Source organism: Pelophylax lessonae (genome assembly GCF_965119305.1).
Source record: "Pelophylax lessonae genome assembly, chromosome: 5".
Classification (NCBI taxonomy): domain Eukaryota; kingdom Metazoa; phylum Chordata; class Amphibia; order Anura; family Ranidae; genus Pelophylax; species Pelophylax lessonae.
In genome coordinates this window covers 7156412-7178911 of record NC_138772.1, presented here as the reverse complement: position 1 = coordinate 7178911, position 22500 = coordinate 7156412, and the positions used below count along the sequence as shown (strand labels likewise).

The 22500-nt window shown below is 45.2% G+C and overlaps 1 protein-coding gene across 1 annotated transcript in view; it reads right to left on the bottom strand.

The window, feature by feature from the left end:
- LOC309555668 (zona pellucida sperm-binding protein 2-like) overlaps nt 1-10531 on the bottom strand; it is a gene marked incomplete at its 3' end in the record, with an annotated part of 50159 nt that extends 39628 nt beyond the window's left edge. Inside the window, exons 1-3 of the mRNA XM_082257700.1 lie at nt 10469-10531; nt 10033-10185; nt 1578-1616 (exon numbers count right to left, since the gene is read on the bottom strand). Of these exons, the coding sequence (XP_082113826.1) occupies nt 1578-1616; nt 10033-10143 (150 nt within the window). The 5' untranslated portion in view covers nt 10144-10185; nt 10469-10531. The remainder of the gene's footprint in view (nt 1-1577; nt 1617-10032; nt 10186-10468) is intronic.
- Nucleotides 10532-22500: the final 11969 nt, after the last annotated feature.

Genomic DNA, 22500 nt, shown 5'->3' with positions numbered 1-22500 from the left:
GACACTTTTATATTTGGACTTTTATTTCCAATTTTGATTTGGTCTTTATTCACTCATAGGTGAGCTTGATGTTAGAGTCCAAGGCAAGTTAGACTCAAACATCGGGTGTTTGCGAGTTCACTGAACACACGGGGCTGCTCAGCAGGAAGTTTGCACCCCATAATGCACTGTGCAAATGCAGTGCATTAAGTGCTTGTGATTGGCCAAAGCATGCACCTGACCTGTATGTTCTGGCCAATCACAGCACAATGTCTTGTCAGCCATGATTGGCCAAAGGCAGGGTGCCTTTAGGCAATCATGGCTCAGGGGCTAAGTAAAGGCTGCTGCTTTACACGGCAGCAGTGTATAATGCGATAGAGATTAGGCAGGTAGTTAGTGGATAGTGTGTTGAGTTAGTTTAGTGCAGTCAGTGTAGTGTACAGGCATACCCTACTTTAAAAATTTATAGATGGGTTGTAGTCCTGGACCACTCTGCTTCCCAAGTTGTATATATTTAAATTTAGAGTCTATACATGTAGGCCAATACATATTTAGACATGTCTGTTTAAAAAAAACCCCAATATAAGCATATACTGTGGTTAATGTCTGCAAACTATGGGATATATACTGTAAAAAAAAAATTATACTAGTAATGATCAGCAGCTTCTAGCAGGACTGCAATATTGCAGCAGACAATCTGACACCAACTGATACTTTGTGGGGGAACAGGGACACCAATATAGTAATCAGTGCTAAAAAAAAAAAACTAATGACACTGGCTGGAATGGGGTTCCACATTTAAGGCAAACAAGGGGTTAAATGTGTACATAAACAGCACTTGGGTGCGTTTACTGTGAGGCACTTTTACTAAGGGATGTGCTTTTGCAGGGAAACAAACTGGCACATCTCTGCTGACAGGACCATAGGTGTGCACACACAAAAGCCACGTGAATATTATATTTTAATTATATATTATACATGCTAATTTTTCTTTTAACAAATATACATTTTTATTATATTATACATTTTATTTTTAATACATTATGCATTTTATTATAATATATTAAAAATAAAATGTATAATATAATAAAAATGTATATTTGTTAAAATTAGCAAAAATAAATAAACTAATATACATTTTATTAATATATTATACATTTTATTTTTAATATATATTAAACTTTTTTTATATATATTTTAATATATAATAAAATGCATAATGTATTAAAAATAAAATTTATGATATATTAAAAATAAAATGTTTATTTGTTAAAAGAAAAATTAGCAAATATAATAAAATATACATTTTATTTTTAATATATATTAAACATTTTTTTTAATATACATTTTAATTATAATAAAATGTATATAATATATTAAAAATTAAATGTATATTCGTTTTTATTTTTGCAAATTTCTTTTTTTTTTTAAACAAACTTCAGAGCCCAGTTAGGGGGCTTTGGTGAAATATCAGTGGTTTAGGAGAATAGGAGAACTGCATTTAAACTAGCAAAAGCTATAGTTCACTTGGTCTGAACCAGCCACACCACAAGAACATCTCATCTTGTTAGATTACTGTTAAATTCCATTGATCGTACCTCATCGCTGAAGCCAGGGACAGTCCGTGATATGTTTGCCTGTGGAAGGGAAAAAAAAAAAAAAAAAAAGTCATATCTGTGCTCCACATATTTGTATGCTAGGATTTGCAAAAACTGCTTCCAAGAATAGATCTTTAAATAAGGTCTCAAGGCCTAAGTTTTACCGTTTAGCAAAATTACGGCCAAATTCTTCAGAAACTTGCAACACCAACCCTCTGCCCACCACCATGGTGCTCTAAATTCTGAGACCATGCCATCAACTGCGACAGCCAAACAACCAGCTGCCGTTATTGATTGATTCAGTTAACCTACTTGACCTCTGGTAGGTTTTACCCCCCTTCACGACCAGGCCATTTAGTATTGCACTAGTTTAGCCACTTTAGCCCCGGAGGATTTGGCTGCTCAATGACCAGGCCCCATTTTGCCATTCGGCACTGCGTGACTTTAACGGACAATTATGCGGTCGTTAATGCTGTACCCAAAGAAAATTGACGCCTTTCCTACAAAGCTTTCTTTTGGTGGTATTTGATCACCTGTGCGATTTTTAGATTTTGCGCTATAAAACAAAAAAGCGAAAATTTTTGAAAAAAAAAAATGCAAATTTTTTTTATATGAAATTCGAAAAAAAAAAGTAAAAAATCAAAAGGCCAATTTTCTTTCTGATACATATTTTAGGGGGGGGGGAGAACAAGCACATTTTGATTGGTTTGCGCAAAAGTTAATGCATTTACGAATTACAGGAAAGTTATTGCATTTACCAAATATGGGAAATGTCATTTTTGTTTTTTTTATGAGTAATGGTTGCAATCTGCGATTTTGCAGGACTGCAACATTGCGGCGGACAGATTGGACCCCTAACTGACATTTGACACTTTTGGGGGCACCAGTGACATTACTACAGTAATCAGTGCTATACATATGCACTGTTACTTTAAAATGACACTGGCAGAGAAGGGGTTACCTGTATGGGTGATCAAGGGGTTAGAGGTGTCCCTAGAGGCGTGGCTTGTGAAGCAATCAGAGACATACAATCAGAGGCGGCTCTAGACTTTGAGGCCTTAGGCGAAATTAAAATATGAGGCCCCCCTTGCGCGATAAAACCCCAGGCGCCAGGTCGCTAATTCTAGTCGCCAATGCGCCAATGTCGAGCCCTGTGTTAATATTAATATATTAACAATATATGAATATATATTATAATAATTAATATAATAAAAATAATATATCCACCATCCTAAAGTCTGTTTCTGATTGTTTAGTCAGACATTTACATCAGTGCCCTGCTGGAGGACATTTTGTAGGGCTCTGGCAGGGCTCATCCTGTTCCTCCTTGCATAAAGTAGCAGATTCCGGTCCTGCTGAAGGGTTAAGGACCTTCTACGGCTCTGTCCAGCTTTTCTAAAATAACCACCTTTCTCCTGGAATCTCCTCCATGCTCTTCTGGCAATGGCACATATTGATGTTCCATCCTGGAGGAGTTGGACTGCCTGTGTAACCTCTATAGTGTCCAGGTATGGCCTCATGCTACCAGTAGTGACACTGACCCTAGCCAAATGCAAAACTAGTGAAAAACAGTCAGAAAAGAGGAGTAGGGGGAAAAAATTCAGTGTCCTCCACCTGTAAAACCATTCCTGTTTTGGAGGTCAACTGTTGCCCATCTAGTGCACCTGTTAATTTCATGAACACCAAAGCAGCTGAAACTGATGAACAACCCCCTCTGCCATTTTACTGACCATTGAGTATTGATTGCTATACTCTGATTAAAAAAGTGTTCCTTTAATTTTTTTGAACAGTGTATATATCATAGTTTGTAGACTTGATAACTTTCACACAAACCAATCAATCTACACTTATTGGGATTTTTTTTTTTTATCAAAAACATGTAGCAGAATACATTTTGGACCAATTTAATGAAGACATTCTATTTTTTTCATTGGATAGGTTTTACAGCAGAAAGTAACATATTTTTAACACCAAAAGAAAAGCTCTATTAGTGTGATAAATTTGAGTATAGTGCTGCAACTGCAAGAGCTGCAATAGCCAGTTAAAGTAATGCAGTGCCGAAATAGCAAAAAATGGCCTGGTCATAAAGGGGGTAATATGTTCTGGAGCTGAAGTGGTTAAGAGTCAGTGCCGGTTCACATATGTGCGGCTGCGGCGATCGCATGTAATGTCGGAGCGCACTGCTCCTTCATTACATGCGATCGGCTGTGCGGTGCGAGTTCAGCCATACACTTTGTATGGCTAAATTCGCACTGCACACGCAGCAAAGATGCACATGACCCTTTTTTCAGCCTCATCAGGATCGGATCGCACAGGGGTTCACACTTGTGCGATCCGATCCTGTGCGAACTGTCAGATTGCACTGCGATATGTGATCAAACTGGGGGTGTCGTTAACATTTAATTGACACCCCCTGCGTATCGCATATGGCCGTGTGAACTGCCAGGGGTGCGTTTGCAATGCGGGAACAGGCTGTGAATTCACAGCCTTCCCGCATTACACAAGTGTGACCCGGGACTTAGTGAATTGTTAATTGTTTATATTTGTAAAAAAATAAAAAAAGGCTGCAGAGACGTTATTAATCCAGTTTGGTGTGTCCAGTATTCTTTGTATATTTGGAGTACATGTAATGCCACCTACCGTCCCGTTACATCACTTTTGCTTTGAACGCAAAACATGTCGTCACTTTGACATCTGCGATTCATGAAGTGTATCCATATTTTTGACCAAACTCTGTGTGTGTGTGTAAATATATATATATAAAAATAAAATATATCAGACGGGGTTTCTCTTTCCCCACCTATCTTTTACCACTTGCTGACCAGCCACCGAAACATATACTGCAGGTTGGCAGATTCCCGCAAAATGATGAGCCCATGTGTCGCTTTGCAGGAGCGCACGCACCCATTTGCTAGAGCAGAGGGGAAGCTGATCTTTGAATAAAATAACTGGAAGGTACCTCACTATGGAGATCTTTTTTATACCCATGGGGGGAGCTATGTAAGAGGCACCGTGACCCAAGGACTCGCAGAACTTCTGCTGAAGATAAGACCGTGGCATAAACATGGCTTTCGAGTCCTTGGGTCACGGTGCCTCTTACATAGCTCCCCCATGGGTATAAAAAAGGAGATCTCCATAGTGAGGTACCTTCCAGTTATTTTATTCAAAGATCAGCTTCCCCTCTGCCCTAGCAAATGGGTGCGTGCGCTCCTGCAAAGCGACACATGGGCTCATCATTTTTTGCGGGAATCTGCCAACCTGCAGTATATGTTTTGGATGGCTGGTCAGCAAGTGGTAAAAGATAGGGGGGAAAAATAAATATGGTACACTTCATGAATCGCAGGTGTCAAAGTGACGACATGTTTTGCGTTCAAAGCAGAAGTGATGTAACATGGGACGGTAGGTGGTATTACATATACTCCAAATATAAAAATACTGGACACACCAAACTGGATTAATAATGTCCCTGCAGCCTTTTTTTTTATTGGTTTTTAATATAAACAATTAACAATTCACTAACTCTTTTAACCACTTCAGCTCCAGAACATGTTACCCCCTTTATGCAGAAGTGCAGGCAGTCTACACCAGTGTTTCTCAACTCCGGTCCTCAGGGCACACTAACAGGCCAGGTTTTAAGTATTACCTTGGGGAGATGCAGACTAGAATACTGCAATCACTGAGCAGCAAATGATATCACATGTGATGTATTTCAATTTTCTTGCAAACCTGGCCTGTTAGTGTGCCCTGAGGACCGGAGTTGAGAAAGACTGGTCTACACCATTCATCTGGGATCTGGCACCTTATTAAGGCTGTGACAGGTGAGGTGTTATCCCTTGAATTGTCCAGTGAGAGGGGGATTGAGAGGGGAGCACTAAGTGGATGTACTGCCTGGATATAAAATAAATTGTGCGGAATCTGAGCACAGAGCACTTATATAAAGAAACCATACCATTTGGCTCTCATAAGAAGCATGAAGCAGCTGCAGAAGCACTGAGCATTTTTTCAATTGAATACAGTGTTTCCCATATTAATTAACAGACTTTTCAATGGTATTACTTAAATATTCAGGACTGAGTCACACTGCTGGCGGTGGGCTGGCTGCCTCTTGGACAGGACAGACCTTGTTGTTTTGTGGTCAGTCACTCACTCTCCTCCAGCTCCAGTCCCGACTTACCTTTCATTTTCTTGGTCTGCCCTTTTCTTCTCCTCATGGAAGCCGGGAGAATGCAAGGGAGGGGCTACGTGACATCACGTCGTGATGTCAGCGCTATCCAGGACCATGATTGGTCGAATACAGGAGCAAGAGGTGGAGACTCAGTGCAGCATCAGCCAGCAGCCCAGAAGAAACTGATGTGAGTGCCGTGCCCGTGCGTGCGGGGCCTGGCTGGAGTAATGCTATTGCTTGCTACAATACAGTCTAGCTAGCACGTAGTGCCGGCAATGTTGCGGAATGCGGAGTCGGTCTTGCGGATGTGGCCGCCGCCGCCGGCGACCTGCCGTGTAGCAATTCATGATCTCAGTATAAAAAAATAAAAAATTGGGAAGGATGCGAGGCCCCTTTAAGTGCGAGGCCTTCGGCGGCCGCCTTACCCGCCTAATTAGAGAGCCGCCTCTGCATACAATCCTATATAGCAGGATCACATAGCCTCTGTAATTACTTCAGGGAGAATGGCAGACGGCTACGTTTACATCAGCCGTCTTTCACGCTCCGCTGTGGTAGATCGCAACTGGCCGGCAGCCATCGGAGCCGCCGGTCAAATGCACTGGCTGCCCAGCTGACAAGCAGAAGTGCGCCGCACACCCCCTACAGCCTCCTGAGCAAGTGACATACTATTACGTTACTCTGCCCAGGAGCAGCTGCCTGCCGCAGTACAACTGTGGCCGGGCAGTCGCTATGTGGTTAACTGGCAACTGTGCAGTTATGCAACACTATAGTCAGATGAAATGTATCTTTTTCACACCACACTCTTTTGGTGGCATTTGATCACCACTGGGCTTTAATTTTTGTGATAAAAAAAAAAAAAAAAAAAAACTGATGATCAGTGACTTCTAGTGGGACTGAGTGCAGCAGGCAATCTGATACTGACATCAGTGCTACTATAATACTATATGTAGCACCCTCCTAGGTAGGTGCTAGGTTAGTAAAAGCTTAGCAGCTGTGCTCATCAGAAGAGCCTGATCAGTAGTTAGGCCTGTTGCATGTGTCCAGGGTGTGATTCATCTGGGCTGAGGGAGTGTCCCCACTGTGTCCAGTAGGGGAGCTTGTTGGACAGTAGAGGTAACCCAGCCAGTGACAGGCTTTTGTGGCTGTCCCAGTGAGTTGGCACAACAGTGGTGCATCCTGGGATAGGTCAAAAGCCAGGAGGCACATGTGACGGAGTCTTTGGGTGGAAAAAGCAGGTCCAAGGAGGAAGGCGATGGCTGTCTCCTCCTGTCAGCAAGGAAGGTGGCCACAGGCAGTCGGCCTAGTGAACCAAGTGATGCTGAGCCAGGAGGTCCAGGATACTGTGGAGCTGAAGGTAGAGAAACCCAGGGAAAAACAGGGTGCGTAAGTACCGGGAAGCTTGCCAGGGGTCTGCCTAGGAAGGGGGACCACTCCAGTGGAGAGTCAGTGGACAAGGGCTAGCATGCATGGGAAGGGGTGCCAGGTTATGACCCTGAAAAAGAAATCTTTCAGAACACATTTACTTTGCTTCAGTGGCAAGGTGAAGCAGCGGCCTTGCCGCACACACTACAGTCAATGTCCATAGTTTTGAAGTATCCCACGCATCCAAGTTCTAAAAAAGACAAACCAAATCCCCTGGACTGTCTGAACCAAGTCTTAAAGTGATCAGTTTTACAGACTTGCTATGGGTAACCTAGGGAAATCCACACCAAGCAGCTCCCTAGGGGCAGTGCTATATATAATATACATACACCAAACACAAGGCCCATGGGGCAAATCCGGCCCTCCAGGCCACGCCATGTGGCCCTCCCACCTCCCCTGCAGCATCCCCTTCCATGTCCACTCCCACCTTGTCTCAGAGTTGGTTGCAGAGAAGACAGATCTACAGATCCTGCACCTCTGCAGCCACAGAACCCCTCATATCCACCTCCCCTAGTCTTTGCATTCAGCAGACTCCGGCAGATGTTTCCCGTCCTCCAAACCCAACTTTTTGCTTCCCAGCTCCTACCCTAGCTTCTTCCATACAGCAGGTAAGTGGGTTGCACTGATGTAAGGGAGGTTTGGGGACTCTGGACTTTGATGGTGGGGCGGAGGCTCCTGATATCTCGTCCTTGTTACAACCCACCCTTTGAGGGAAAACCATAATGCTGATGCAGCCCACAATGAAATGGAGTTTAACATCCCCGCTATACACGGGTCACTTTACTAATGGGCACTGGCTGGAAAAGGGTTAAATTAAATTAGTGCCCAACAAGGTTTACGTTGAGCAAAAAGGGCAGCTTTTGTCTTGCATGAATAAAAACCAGCAAGATTGCCTGTCAGTATTCAGAGCTCTGTATTAACAGAGCTCCCTTTCCTAAATGGCAGCAATCATTTGGCCGGCACCCGCTGATCGGCTTGTACTTTTAACAAATCACAGCCGAGGTCCCTGGTGCCCCCTACCTGGAAGCGCTGATCACGTATCATGAAATGTGATCCAGCACAAAGCAGCCACCCTGCCACAGTATAGCTGTGGGGCGGTCGGCAAATGGTTAAACCAGCCTCAACCTTCAGAGGCACTCTTGAAATAACTTTCAAGTCTCAGGGAACCCCTGCTAAAAATTCTAAATCTACAACTTGACTGGCGGCCCGTGGGAAGAAGACGCCCCCGACACTGGCGGCCCGTGGGAAGAAGACGCCCCTGACACTGGCGGCTAAAGAGCAATGGTGTCAGTGGGAAATTATCAGAGGCAGAAATTGCTCAAGGACCCCCTAGCAACCTCTGGAGGAGCCCTAGGTTTCCATGGAACCCTGGTTGAGAAACCCTGATTTACACTGCAAGGTTTAACATTTTTTGAAAGGATAAAACTGAGGGAACACACAGCTTCCTCAGAATTCTAATTGTTTGCTGTAGTACAAAATATCAAGATCCTGAAGAACCCCCAACCGCAGCCCAGCTATGGTAATCTGATTGATGGTTGATAGGCAAGGCTGGGTTCATAGTGTGAATTGGATGTGGGCAACATCCCACACCAACCAATGAAGATGGCCAAAGACAGGCACAGACGATGGACCATGGGCTACTCTGGTTGGCCCAGAAAATACACATACACCTCCCCTCCTTTAATGCGGGGGAAGGGGGGGGGAACTAGTTCCAAGAGCCTCGAGGTCTACATTGCTAGCAGACCAAGGGAGGACATCAGCACTGGATGATACCCTCTCCCAACAACTGAGTCTACATGGAATTTACAAGCTGCCAACAAGGTGACAATAGGTGAAGTCTTCAACACAGTCACACCAACCCCCCCCCCCCCCCAATATAAAAGTTTGCTCTAATCCAAGGCCGGATTAACATAGGGGCTATTGGAGCTTCAGCTCACAGCCCCTTTAAGATAGGCCCAGCTCAGTGATGTGAGTGAGTCACTAATGCTGCCCAGCCCTGCTCTGTTGCACTGATATGTAAATTGTGGCGGCATTGATATGCAATTAGTTAGAGCATTCCCAATCTCCCTGAGCCCTGGTCCACCATCACCTTTTCTGAATGCTGCCGACATTGGGGATGTACAAGGAGCCTGCACTGCAAAGGTGAGCAGATGGATGGGGGGGCGGTGTCCAGAGGTAAAACGGGATTACAGTTTGAAGGGCAAACATGACCGAAGAGGGATTTATTTATATCCATAAAGAGGCCCACCAAAATACCAAGCAGCAGGCCCATGGCGCTCCTAATCCAACCCTGCTCTATCCTACCATGAAGACAACAAACCAAGAGGAATGGGTCTTCTGTTAGGAGGAATCTATTGGATTGCCAGTTAAGGAAATCACACTTCATCCAGAAGCTCAACATAACCCATGTTAGAGAAATGTGGCAGCCATTCCCAGGCTTCTAGAATTGCTTGTTGACTAGTAACCCAACTGTTCCTCCCATCAAGGCATCTGAGTTGTTTAAATATGCAGATAAGTCCCAAGTCAGAATGCCTGATGCGCACACTTGCTCTGGGTTTCCAACCGAGGAGGTCAGTGGTTTCCAACCGAGGAGGTCAGTGGTTTCCAACCGAGGAGGTCAGTGGTTTCCAACCGAGGAGGTCAGTGGTTTCCAACCGAGGAGGTCAGTGGTTTCCAACCGAGGAGGTCAGTGGTTTCCAACCGAAGTACAGACTGCTGCATTGCCAATGATCTCAAATTAAAAAAAAAAAAAAACACCTTGACCCCACCACAAAGGATTGCTAGTCTGCTTTGGACATCTCCCATCTGAAATCCCAACATGAACATGTCCCATTTTACCAAGACCACCAGCATGTCCTTCCAACTTACCCTAATGAAATCCTTTCCACACTCAATGACTGGCCCATCAATAAATAGATCCTCAGTAAGAGTGTCTGCTTGGTTATCATGGCAAGTAATCTTGTAGACTAGATTCTTCATTGAGGATTCGATAAAAGAAACGTAAGCAATCTTATTTCCAGCCTACAAGAGAAGGAATTCCATTAAGGCAACCTTTGGATATATTCAAGCAAGCTCACAAAATGTGACCATGCCTGTGCCCCACGCCACTATTGCCCGTTATAACTGAATACCGTTATGCCTGTTAAAAGAAATTGACATCACTGACAGTTACACAAATATAACACCCCTCATTTGTGTGTGAATAGGTTAGAACAGAGGTCCTATTCTATAGGACCCCAAAGTAACCACTAACTGAATATGGGATATTCAACATTGCAAGGTCTCTTCAGACATTCAATCTTACCTGATAGCGGATGCATGTCTCTGGGATAGTTCCAGTTCTTTCATCTGGATTAACATCACAAGCCTCTACTCTACCTCCACTAGGATCTGCAAAAAAATAAAAATTGTTCCAGCAAGAATGATACCTTAAGCATTAGCAAGTTGTGTTTTTGGTGTCCCAGAGACCATCAGGCCATCGCCCAGTGTCCCAACAGCACTGTGTTCAATCCATGTTTTTGACCCTTTGTTACCATTGTGATTTGGATACATCCAATATCTATAAATTCTGAAAATGTGTCTGAATTTAAATTTGCAATGAAAGTTAATTGCAAAAGTCTACCATTTTATACCCACATGGGTGTGAGCAAAGTGGGCCACATGTCTTTTGTGGTCTGTATGCCCAATACAGGGGGAGGAATACAAACCGAAAATAGGGCCATAGCACACAAGTGATACTGAGCCTTTGTGGCAAGTTTTTCAAAGAATCACTGGAACACCCCTGGTTAGCAAATCACACAATGAGCAGAATAATTTGTTTCCTACCTACAATATGAAGGCTCTTCCAGGAACTCAAGGAAATGCTTTCTGGCTTTGATAATTGGATCCCATCATCCAAACATGTATAAGGACCTACAACAAATAAACACAAAATTATATCACACAAGGAGCATATAAAAAACCTTGGTATTCTATGGCATTAAATGAATAGAGCTGTAAACATGTGCAATAAGTGCACTTTGGGTCAGCTCACCAAAGAACCATCACAGACATTGGCCAACACCAAATGTTGTTCCAGTCCTAGGCTGGAACGCAGCCATTCGGTTTTATTTCTCCAGCACTTTTCCACCCAGGGGCTTTATCCACCGTGGGGCAGATAATGATGCAGCCATCTTGGACATCTCAGAATGTAATGCTAAGGCCAATTTTAGAGTCAGTTCACCTCCCAGGATGTGTTTGAAGTGAGGTAGCTCCCGGAAGAGGAACCCATACAAGCACGGTGGGGGGGGGGGGGGTTGTTAAGCATGTGAATATGCAGGTAGTGTCCTGGTCAGGATTTGAACAAAGTGCCCCAGCGTTGCAAGAGGGAGGTGGCAATCACCAAGGACACTGTGCTGCCAGTTAATTGCCAAGAGTAAAACCATTTTGCAGACAAAGTCATCAAGAAGGCTGTGGTCATGGCCATGCACATTACAATATAAAACTTTACATTGTGTTGACTGTTCTACAAGGGCCTGTGATTGGGTAAAGCTGTATGTATAGGCAGGACCTTCCATCATAGAAATGGTAATAAAAAAAAAAATATTATATTTATAAAAACAGTTGAGTGGCTCTAATATATATATATATATATATATATATATATATATATATATATATATATATATATATATATATATATATATATATATATATATATATATATATATATATATATATATATATATATATATATATATATATATATATACATACATACTTTAAATTCCTCCCTTCTTTGATCTACAAGAAAAACCAACCCAAAAAACACCCCACAAACCGGTTGAAGGGCTTGAGAGGGATTATGGTCAGAAAAAACATAGCCGCTTTAATTCCTCCTTTCTTTGGTCTACAAGAAAAAAAAAAAAAAAACCCCAACCCAACACAAACCCAAAAAAAAACCAACAAACCCGTTGAGTGGCTCAACAGGGATTAATGTTAGAAGAAAAATATTTATTGAAATCCTCCCTTTGGTCTTCAAGGAAAACAAACCCCAAAGCCAACCCAATAAACCAACCCAACAACCAGTTGAGTGGCTTGAGGGGGAATAATGTCAGAAAAAAAAAAAAAAAAAAAAAAAGCTTCATTACTCCCTTCTTTGGCCTACAAGGAAAACCAACCCAACAAACCCAAAAACCAACCCAACAAACCCATCTAGTATCTAGTATCTAATTCACACCATGTGCCAAATTCAGATACTAGGTTTAACTGCCGATGCACACATCTGCAATGCAGAAACCCCGCAAATCCACTGCAGGTTCCCACATCGCACCGAACTCGCAAGCAGTTCACATGGTCCTATGCAAATCACTGGGGGGGGGGGGGGGGGGGGTGACAATACAAAGAAGTTAACACCCCAGATCAGTTTGTACACCACAGTGCAAACAGTCAGTTTGGACATGAATTGGATCGCACCATGGGATCCGATTCTGGTGCAGACAAAGCTATTTTTTTTTTTGTGCCCACACCAGAATCAGATCCCATGGTGCAATCCGATTCATGTCCAAACTGACAGCTTGCACTGTGATATGTGAATATCCATCTATAAATAAAGGTCTAGTGCAACTTTGGGTCCAAACACAATGCAAATTCCAGCATGCAATCAGTAAGGCTGAATTTGCATCGCACAGTGATCTGCAGAGCAGTGCGCACCGAATCACACAATGTCTGACATGGCTATAGTGCGAACCGGGACTTGAATATAGCACACGCTGCACCACTTTTTAAAGACTGTATATAATGAGAGGCAACCATGACAATGAAACTCCCCCACCCCCAATCCACTCCCCACTCACCTGGGAACTCCGGCAACATCACAGCATCAGAAACCGCAAACAAATTGCACAGGAATAAAATTCTGTAAACAAAAGAAAAAAATAAATAAAAAATATTCAATGAAGACTTCCAATGGGAAAAGGAAGATGGAGGCCAGGAAAAATTACCTAAAAAAAGAACGCAAGCATCTCTGCCAAGGTTTCGGCCCCCTCATACCTTTTGGGGGGGTAAATCTCCTTATTACTAAAGATTAGGAAAGCTGCTCTGCACTCAGCCTACCAATCCACACCTTCCCCCAACCAAAGCAGAAATGGGGTAATATCAGCCAGCCTCTATATATATGTATGAGGCAATCATTAGAGGCTGACCTGAGGGCCAATTAGATTAATGGAAACTTCCCACCTTTGTGACACACCTGGGCAGGAGATTACTATGGGAGAAAATCCAGAGGGGGAGGGGCATTGATCGATCGCACAGCAGGACAATGCTAAAGCTGGATACACACTATACAATTGTCTATAGATTTTTTACCTTTAAGCTGGACACACACTATACAACTTTTGTTGTTAGATTTTCTTTAGATTTACCTTCAACTATGTAGTGCAAGGGCCAGCCTGATTGCATACAAATTGAAAGTGTTTAGATTTGATTTATTATATGGTTTTGGTAAATCTAAAGACGATTGCATAGTGTGTATGGCCCATTAGATTTACCAAAACCATACAATTTGAGGTCAAACCTAAACACTTTCAAAAAACTTTTTTTTGGAAAAGCAATCTGCTGTGGATCATTTTTCAGAGGGTGATTGGCAGGCAGCTGGGAAGTGATATGTCACCTGACTGCAGCACAATGTCACAACTTCATGCTTTGCATGCAGTTTCATTTACTTTGCGCCAATACTGCAGTGGGTATCATTTTTGCAAAGCATAGAGGCTGCAGCATGCGTAGGACCTGCTCTGGCCATTGTGTTGGGTGGAGGGTGGTAAAACTGGATCAACCTCCTATTTTCACCACCCCTCTGGCTGCACTACCACCCCAAAACTGCATGCATCCCATGCAGGGCAGCTGATAAGGCAGTACAGCCAGCCCCCCCTGTACTGGGCCTGGGCTACATCAGTTCAAAAGGGGGGTCTGGCAACTAGCCAGCAGTACTGCCTTATTGTTGACTCTTGCGGCTCCCCCTGCAGCTCCGCTGGATTCTCCTCCTTTTTCTCACCGCAGGGGAATCAGTATCTGTGCCCCCTTCCACCTGCTGTCCGGGCTCCCCTATGTGCCCCCCTCCCTCTGCAGCTCTGCTGGCTTCCCTCCTCTCCTCTCCTGCCAGAAGCTGCTGCGGGCACACAAGGGGATTGTTTCAGGATGGAAAGCCTAAATAATCACAGTGAGTGATCGGTACTGATTGCTCCTGTGTCCATTTATCACTGAAACATAGTAAACTGTGTTAACTATGCATCAGTGTGTGAATGAACAGGATTTTTTTTCAAAGTGTTTTTTAGAATTTTACATTTTTTTTTTTCAAATAATTTTTTTGGATTATTACATTTTTTTTTTAAATTTTTTTCCACTTGCTGTCCGGGCCCCCCTGAGAGTCCCCTCCCTCTGCAGTTCTGCCGGCGTCCCCTCCTTTTTCTCCCTGCAGGGGAATCAGTATCTGTGCCCCCTTCCATCTTTGGCTTCGGTTTGAATCCCAACTCTTGCACTACCTGCCTGGAGTTTGCATGTTCTCCCTGTGCTTGCATGGGTTTCCTCCATCACTCCACACACATGCTGGTAGGTTTGGCCCTGGTATGTGTATGTATGCATGTGAGTTAGGGACCTTAACCACTTAAGCCCCGGAGGATTTGGCTGCTAAACGACCAGAGGGTATTTTGCGATTCGGCACTGCGTGACTTTAACGGACAATTGCGCGGTCGTGCGACGCTGTACCTAAACGAATTTGGCGTCCTTTTTTTCCCACAAACAGAGCTTTCTTTTGGCGGTATTTGATCACCTGTGCGATTTTTTGATCACGCGCTATAAACAAAAAAAGAGCGTCAATTTTGCAAAAATAGCAATATTTTTCCCTTTTTTTTATATGAAATTCCCCCCAAAAAAATGTAAAAATCAAAATTTTTTAATATTTTCGGCCAATTTGTTTTATGCCACCTATGTTTGGTAAAAAAAATCGCAAAAAGCGTATTTTGATTGGTTTGCGCAAAAGTTATTGCGTTTACTAACAAAGGGAAAGATTTTTGTCATTTTTGTTGTTTTTTTTTTTAACGCGTAATGGCGGCGATCTGCGATTTTTTTTGCGGTACTGCGACATTGCGGCGGACAGATCGGACCCTTGACTGACATTTTTGACACTTTTGGGGTTACCAGTGACATTTCTACAGTAATCAGTGCTATATATATGCACTGTTACTGTAAAAATACACTGGTAGTGAAGGGGTTAACTTTATTTGAGAGGGAGGGGCTGTGTGTGTCCCTAGGGGCGTGATTCTAACTGTGATTGGCTGTGGCTTCAGCTGTATGCAGAGTGATCAATGGATCTACATAGTAGATCCATATGATCATCTCTCATACAGAGAGGAGAATGACAGGCAGCTTGTTTACACAAGCTGCCTGACTTTCTCCCTCTCCCCCGCCGATCGCAGAGTGGCCGGCGGCGATCGGGTCCGCCGGTCACACGCGCGGGGGGGGTCCGTGACCACGCGGGAGCGGAAGCGCGCCTCCGGCGGCGCGCGCTCGCTCCCTAAACCCTCACAGGCGAGCGACGTAGACCTACGTCACTTTGCCTGTGAGGGGCTAACCGCCGCCGTAGATAGTCGTGCGGCGGTCGGCAAGTGGTTAAGCTCCTTGAGGGCAGGTCTGATGTGAATGTGCAATATACCGTATATATTAGAGTATAAGCTGACCTGAATATAAGCCGAGGCACCTAATTTTACCACAAAAAAACTGGGAAAACGTATTGGCTCAAGTATAAGCCTAGGGTGGGAAATGCAGCAGCTACTGGACCCAACTGGACCACCACGAGACACAAAACAGGGGCTGCGGGCATGGTGCAGGGGCTGCAGACATGGTACAGGAGATGCAGGGCTGTAGACATGGTACAGGAGATGCAGGGCTGTAGACATGGTACAGGAGATGGTACAGGCATGGTAAAGGAGATGGTTCAGGCATGCCACAGGAGATGGTTCAGGCATGGCACAGAATATGGTACAGGCATGGCACAGGAGATGGTTCAGGCATGGCACAGATGGTACAGGCATGGCACAGGAGATGGTACAGGCACGGCACAGATGGTACAGGCATGGTACAGGAGATGGTTCAGGCATGGTACAGGAGATGGTACAGGCATGGCACAGTAGATGGTTCAGGCATGGCACAGGAGATGGTACAGGCATGGCACAGATGATACAGGCATGGCACAGTAGATGGTACAGGCATGGCACAGATGGTACAGGAGATGCAGTGCTGCGGGCATGGTATAGGAGCTCCGGCGCCAACACATCACTGCGCATGCACCGTCTGCCCGGGAATAACCGAACGTGTACAGGCATGGCACAGATGGTACATGCATGGTACAGGAGATGGTACAGGCATGGCACAGGAGATGGTTCAGGCATGGAACAGGAGATGGTTCAGGCATGGCACTGGAGATGGTTCAGGCATGGCACAGGAGATGGTTCAGGCATGGCACAGTAGATGGTACAGGCATGGCACAGGAGATGGTTCAGGCATGGCACAGATGGTACAGGCATGGTACTGGAGATGGTACAGGCATGGCTCAGTAGATGGTTCAGGCATGGCACAGATGGTACAGGCATGGCACAGGATATGGTTCAGGCATGGCACAGGAGATGGTACAGGCATGGCACAGATGGTACAGGCATGGCACAGTATATGGTACAGGCATGGTACAGATGTACAGGCATGGAACAGTAGAGGGTACAGGCATGGCACAGTAGATGGTACAGGCATGGCACAGGAGATGGTACAGGCATGGCACAGATGGTACAGGCATGGTACTGGAGATGGTTCAGGCATGGTACAGGAGATGGTACAGGCATGGCTCAGTAGATGGTTCAGGCATGGCACAGATGGTACAGGCATGGCACAGGAGATGGTTCAGACATGGCACAGGAGATGGTACAGGCATGGCACAGATGGTACAGGCATGGCACAGTATATGGTACAGATGTACAGGCATGGCACAGATGGTACAGGAGATGCAGTGCTGCGGGCATGGTACAGGAGCTCCGGCGCCAACACGTCACTGCGCATGCGCCGTCTGCCCGGAAATAGCAGAACATGTACTGGTTTCCTGAGCGGCGGCGGCGGTGCATGCGCACTGACTGGGGAAAAGGCAAGAGACTGTGACTCGAATATAAACAAAGGGGGGCCTTTTCAGCATAAAAAAACATGCTGAAAAAGTCGGCTTATACTTGAGTATATATGGCATGTGTAAAGCGCTGCGTAAATTGATGGCGCTATATAAGTACCTGTAATAGATAAATATTAAGTAAAGTTGTGTTATATTCAACTTCTGTGTCTTATTGAAGAGTTAAGCTGCCTGTGGATGGTGCTGAGTCAGAAGGTGCCCATACTGTCCAGACAGACTGGGTCTAAGGAGGTGTGTCAATGTATAAAGCTGCATTTGAAATAGAACATTTACCTTTTTTTCATGGTTGACTTTCCCCCACCATCATTCTTGTCTAGCCGCTTGCCGACCGCCGCAGTAAATAGTCTGCATTTTTGGGCCCATTCAGACTGTTGCAGAGGGTTAAAGAGGAACTCCACCCATTCCCATTAAATGAACCCGGAATATGCCACCTACCTTTGATGATCTTTTATCTGGAAAAAAACCTCCTCACGAATCCATTGAATCTTGCATTGGCCTTGGTGTTCTCTCCCATCTAGGGCCGCCATCTTTATTTATCTTGCCATTGGGATCCAAATTTCTCTTCCATGTTGCAGCTGTCCCCCTGATGACCCATCGCCATATAAATTATAATTTGACTGGCGCCATGGGGAAGCTTCCTGCATCTTCCATGTGACATTAGTATCCCAGGAGGCTGCAGGGTCAGGCCTCATGTCATTCTTGTCTAGCCACTTAAGCCCCGGAAGATTTTACCCCCTTCCTGACCAGGGGGTATTTTGCGATTCGGCACTGCGTGACTTTAACGGACAATTGCTCGGTCGTGCGACGTTGTACCTAAACGAATTTGACGTCCTTTTTTTCCCACAAACAGAGTTTTTTTTTGGTGGTATTTGATCACCTGTGCGATTTTTACTTTTTGCGCTATAAACAAAAAAAGAGCGTCCATTTTGCAAAAATAACAATATTTTTCACGTTTTTTTTTATATGAAATTCACAAAAAAAATGTAAAAATCAAAATTTTTTAACATTTTAGGCCAATTTGTTTTATGCTACCTATGTTTGGTAAAAAAAATCACAAAAAGCGTATTTTGATTGGTTTGCGCAAAAGTTATTGCGTTTACTAACTAAGGGAAAGATTTTTGTCATTTTTGGTGTTTTTTTTTACCGCGTAATGGCGGCGATCTGCGATTCTTTTTGCGGTACTGCGACATTGCGGCGGACAGATCGGACCCTTGACTGACATTTTTGACACTTTTGGGGGTACCAGTGACATTTCTACAGTAATCAGTGCTATACATATGCACTGTTACTGCAAAATGACACTGGCAGGGAAGGGGCTAACTTTATTGGGGAAGGAGGGGTTAAGTGTGTCCCTAGGGGCGTGATTCTAACTGTGATTGGCTGTGGCTTGAGGTGTAGGAACAGTGATCAACGGTCCTACATAGTAGAACCATATGATCACCATTCTTACACAGGGGAGAATGACAGGCGGCTTGTTTACATTAGCCGCCTGCCTTTCTCCCTTCACGGCGGACGATCGCGAGTGACCGGGTCCGCCGGTCACACGCGCGGACTTCCCAGGGAAAGAGCCCGCTATTGGCTCACAAGCAAGTGACAGGCTAGTGACGTACCCATACGTCACTTTGCCTGGCCGGGGCTGTATTGCGGCAGTCGGCAACCGGTTAAGGCTGAAGTCCTCATGATTTAGTGCAAGGGTCTTCAAACTATGGCCCTCCAGCTGTTAAGAAACTACGATTCCCAACATGCTTAGTCATGTCTGTGAATGTCAGAGTTTACAATGCCTCATGGGATGTGTAGTCCTGCAACAGCTGGAGGGCCGTAGTTTGAGGATCCCTGATTTAGTGGAAGATAGTGGAATGTTGAGGGGTTTAGAGCCCTTTTACTCCGTGTACCCCTCTGTGGGTGTGGCGGAGCTCCACTAAAGGATCTAAAGAGATGGGAGGTGATGGGCCCACCATACATGATTTGAACCATTAATGGGCAGGCTGAATGTACTAAGTTGATCGAACTTGGGTACAACCAGCCTGCCAGATTTGCTTCTGATTACTGCAAGCGGCTGCTGTAGCCACTAGCAACCATCACTGTCTTCCGCCGCCCAATCCCGCCAACCCCCCCTCCCCCACTGGGCACAGACAATGGCCTGGCAGGAGGGATTCCCCTGTCATCACTGTCTGTGCTGATGGGGGAATAATGCAAATTTCTTTCCTGTAACCCATGGCTGAGTGAAGAGAAGGATGTAGCAGATGGAGGGGAATGGGTTTCCACTCTGGGGTAAGCAGCTTGAAGCTGAAGTCCTCATGATTTAGTGGGGGTAGTGGAATGTAGAGGGGCTTAATGCCCTTTTACTCTGTGTAGTGTACCCACCATGAGTGTGGAGGAGCTGAAAGGGACACAAAGTGAGTGAAAAAGTTTGGATCTCAATGGCAAGATACTTAAAGATGGTGACCCTGGATGGGACACAACACCAAGGCCAACGCAAGATTTGCCGGACTTGTGAGTACATTTTTTTCAGCTAAAAGATCATCAGAAGGTACTGTAGCAGGTATATTCCGGGTTCATTTAAAGGGAATAGGTGAAGTTCCTCTCTGCAACAGTCTGAATGAGCCCAAAGGGTTTCCTTTAAAAGATGAAACTTGGTTGAAGACCACAGGCCGTGGCTCAATGTTGTGCTCAGGTTTTGTTTGCTCCATCTAACAGATGCCATCGTGTAGAGTGGGGTTGTCCCCTTTCACTCTGTGTACCCTCCCTGTAGGAGTGGTGTAGCCCCCTTCGAAGGTTTTAAGGGATGAGAGGTAATAGAGTGGAGGGTTCTGAGTTCTAGAGCTGCTGCAGCCTAAGCATTACGTAAGAGTTGGAATGGAGTGAGTTTCTCCTCTGGGTACCCAACTTGAGGCTGAAATATTCATGATTTAATGGGGGGGTAGTGGAATGTAGAGAGGGTTTATTGCCCTTTTACTATGTGAGTGTGGAGTAGCTCCGCTATAGGATTTAAAGGGATGTGGAGTTATATAGTAGGGAGCAAAATGTGGGAGTTGGAATGGAGAACCTTCCCTTATGGGGTTCCGAGCTTAAGGCTGAGGTCCTCATGATTTATGGGAGGGTAGTGGAATGTTGAGGGGGTTTAAAGCCCTTTTACCCTGTGTACCCCTCTGTGGGTGTGAAGTAGCTCCCCTAAAGGATCTAAAGTGATGGGAGGTGAGTGGAGAGCAAGATATATCAGTTGGACTGGCATGGGTTTCCACTCTGGGGTACCCAGTTTGAAGCTGAAATCTTCATTATTTGGTGGGGGTAGCAGAAAATACCGTGAATGTGGAGTAGCTCCCCTATAGGACTTAAAGGGATGTGAGGTAAGTGGAGTTTCCCCTCTGGGGTAACCAACTTGACGTCCTCAGGTTTGAACATGGGAGATCTTACATAGAGGACCTTGCTACTGATGCCTGAGTACCGCAGTTGTAAGTGGGTGTCTCATTTCCGACTACGCCATGTTTGGGGGGCGGGGTCTACTCTCCCTGCACGTGGGGGTACCTTTTGCATTGAGAGCCCTTAAACCCTGAGACCAGACGGAGACTGCGGTCATGTGAAGAATCTAACATTAAGGCAGTTCCCCGACTTAGAGATGGGCCTTCACTGTGTGCAGCAATTAAAGTACAGAGTTCCTCTGTGAAGTGCTATCCTGTAACTTGTATGTTGCATTAGAAGGGATGTGCTGAGCCTACGCCCACTCCACCAGTCCAGTGTACCTCACTCCCCGTAACAGAATGGGGTCTTGCCAGGTACCATGCATGCACTCATTAACTTCTTCACTCCCCGTACCCTGTAATCGAGCCATGAATCTCTGTAATGTGGGTTTGGATCTGGTTGCTATTGGATAACGCCTGCTAGGGAGGGAGCAAGACATAGACCCCCTCCCTCCTGTTGCATTAGGAGGGACGTGCTGAGCCTACGCCCACTCCACCAGTCCAGTGTACCTCACTCCCCGTAACAGAATGGGGTCCTGCCAAACACCTAGCGTGGACCTCATGCATGCACTCATTAACTTCTTCACTCCCCATACCCTGTGATTGAGCCATGAATCTCTGTAATGCGGGTTTGGATCTGGTTGCTATTGGATAACGCCCACTAGGAGGGAGCAAGACATAGACCCCCTCCCTCCTATTGCATTAGGAGGGACGTGCTGAGCCTACGCCCACTCCACCAGTCCAGTGTACCTCACTCCCCATAACAGAATGGGGTCCTGCCAAGCACCTAGCATGGACCTCATGCATGCACTCATTAACTTCTTCACTTCCTGTACCCTGGGATCAAGCCATGAATCTCCGTGATGAGGGTTTGGATCTGGTTTCTATTGGATACTGCCTGCTAGGGAGGGAGCAAGACATAGACCCCCTCCCTACCGGAGGACCTATCACTCTTACAGGTACTCAATAATTGCTTGCTTTGGGCTTAATTCACTATGACGCCTAGTAGGCGAACGTGCGTATTTTTAGTCACAAGCGGCAGAAAGTGCGTAGATGTACTCCTAAACAGAATTCAGTATAGCGTGCGGGAGGACGTAGTCGGGAAAGCAAATTCACTATAGGTAACAGAATTCAGTAACCAAGATAATCAGTAGTCGTGGTAAAAGTGTGACTATTGCACATGGAAAGGATGTTTAGAGCATGATAGCATAGCATAAATGGTTCCTTACCACTTGCAGACCAGCCACCGCAGATATACAGTGCCAGGTTGGCAGGTTCCTGCGAATCGATGTACCTGTACAGCAGTACATGGGAGCGATCCTTGGGGCTTAACGATGTCTGGAAGCCTCCTTTAACACGTGGGCCCCCAGATCCTAGCCCCTCCCTCACGTGAATGAGTATGGGGTGCATTGTAATTACCGTATATATTCTAGTATAAGCCGACCCGAATATAAGCCGAGGCCCCTAATTTTACCACAAAAAAGTGGGAAAACTTATTGACTCGAGTATAAGCCTAGGGTGGGAAATGCAGCAGCTACTGGACCCAACTGGACTACCACTGGACACAAAACAGGGGCTGCGGACATGGTACAGGAGATGGCACAGGTGATGGTACAGGCATGTCACAGGTCATGGTACAGACATGGCACAGGTCATGGTACAGGAGATGGTATAGGCATG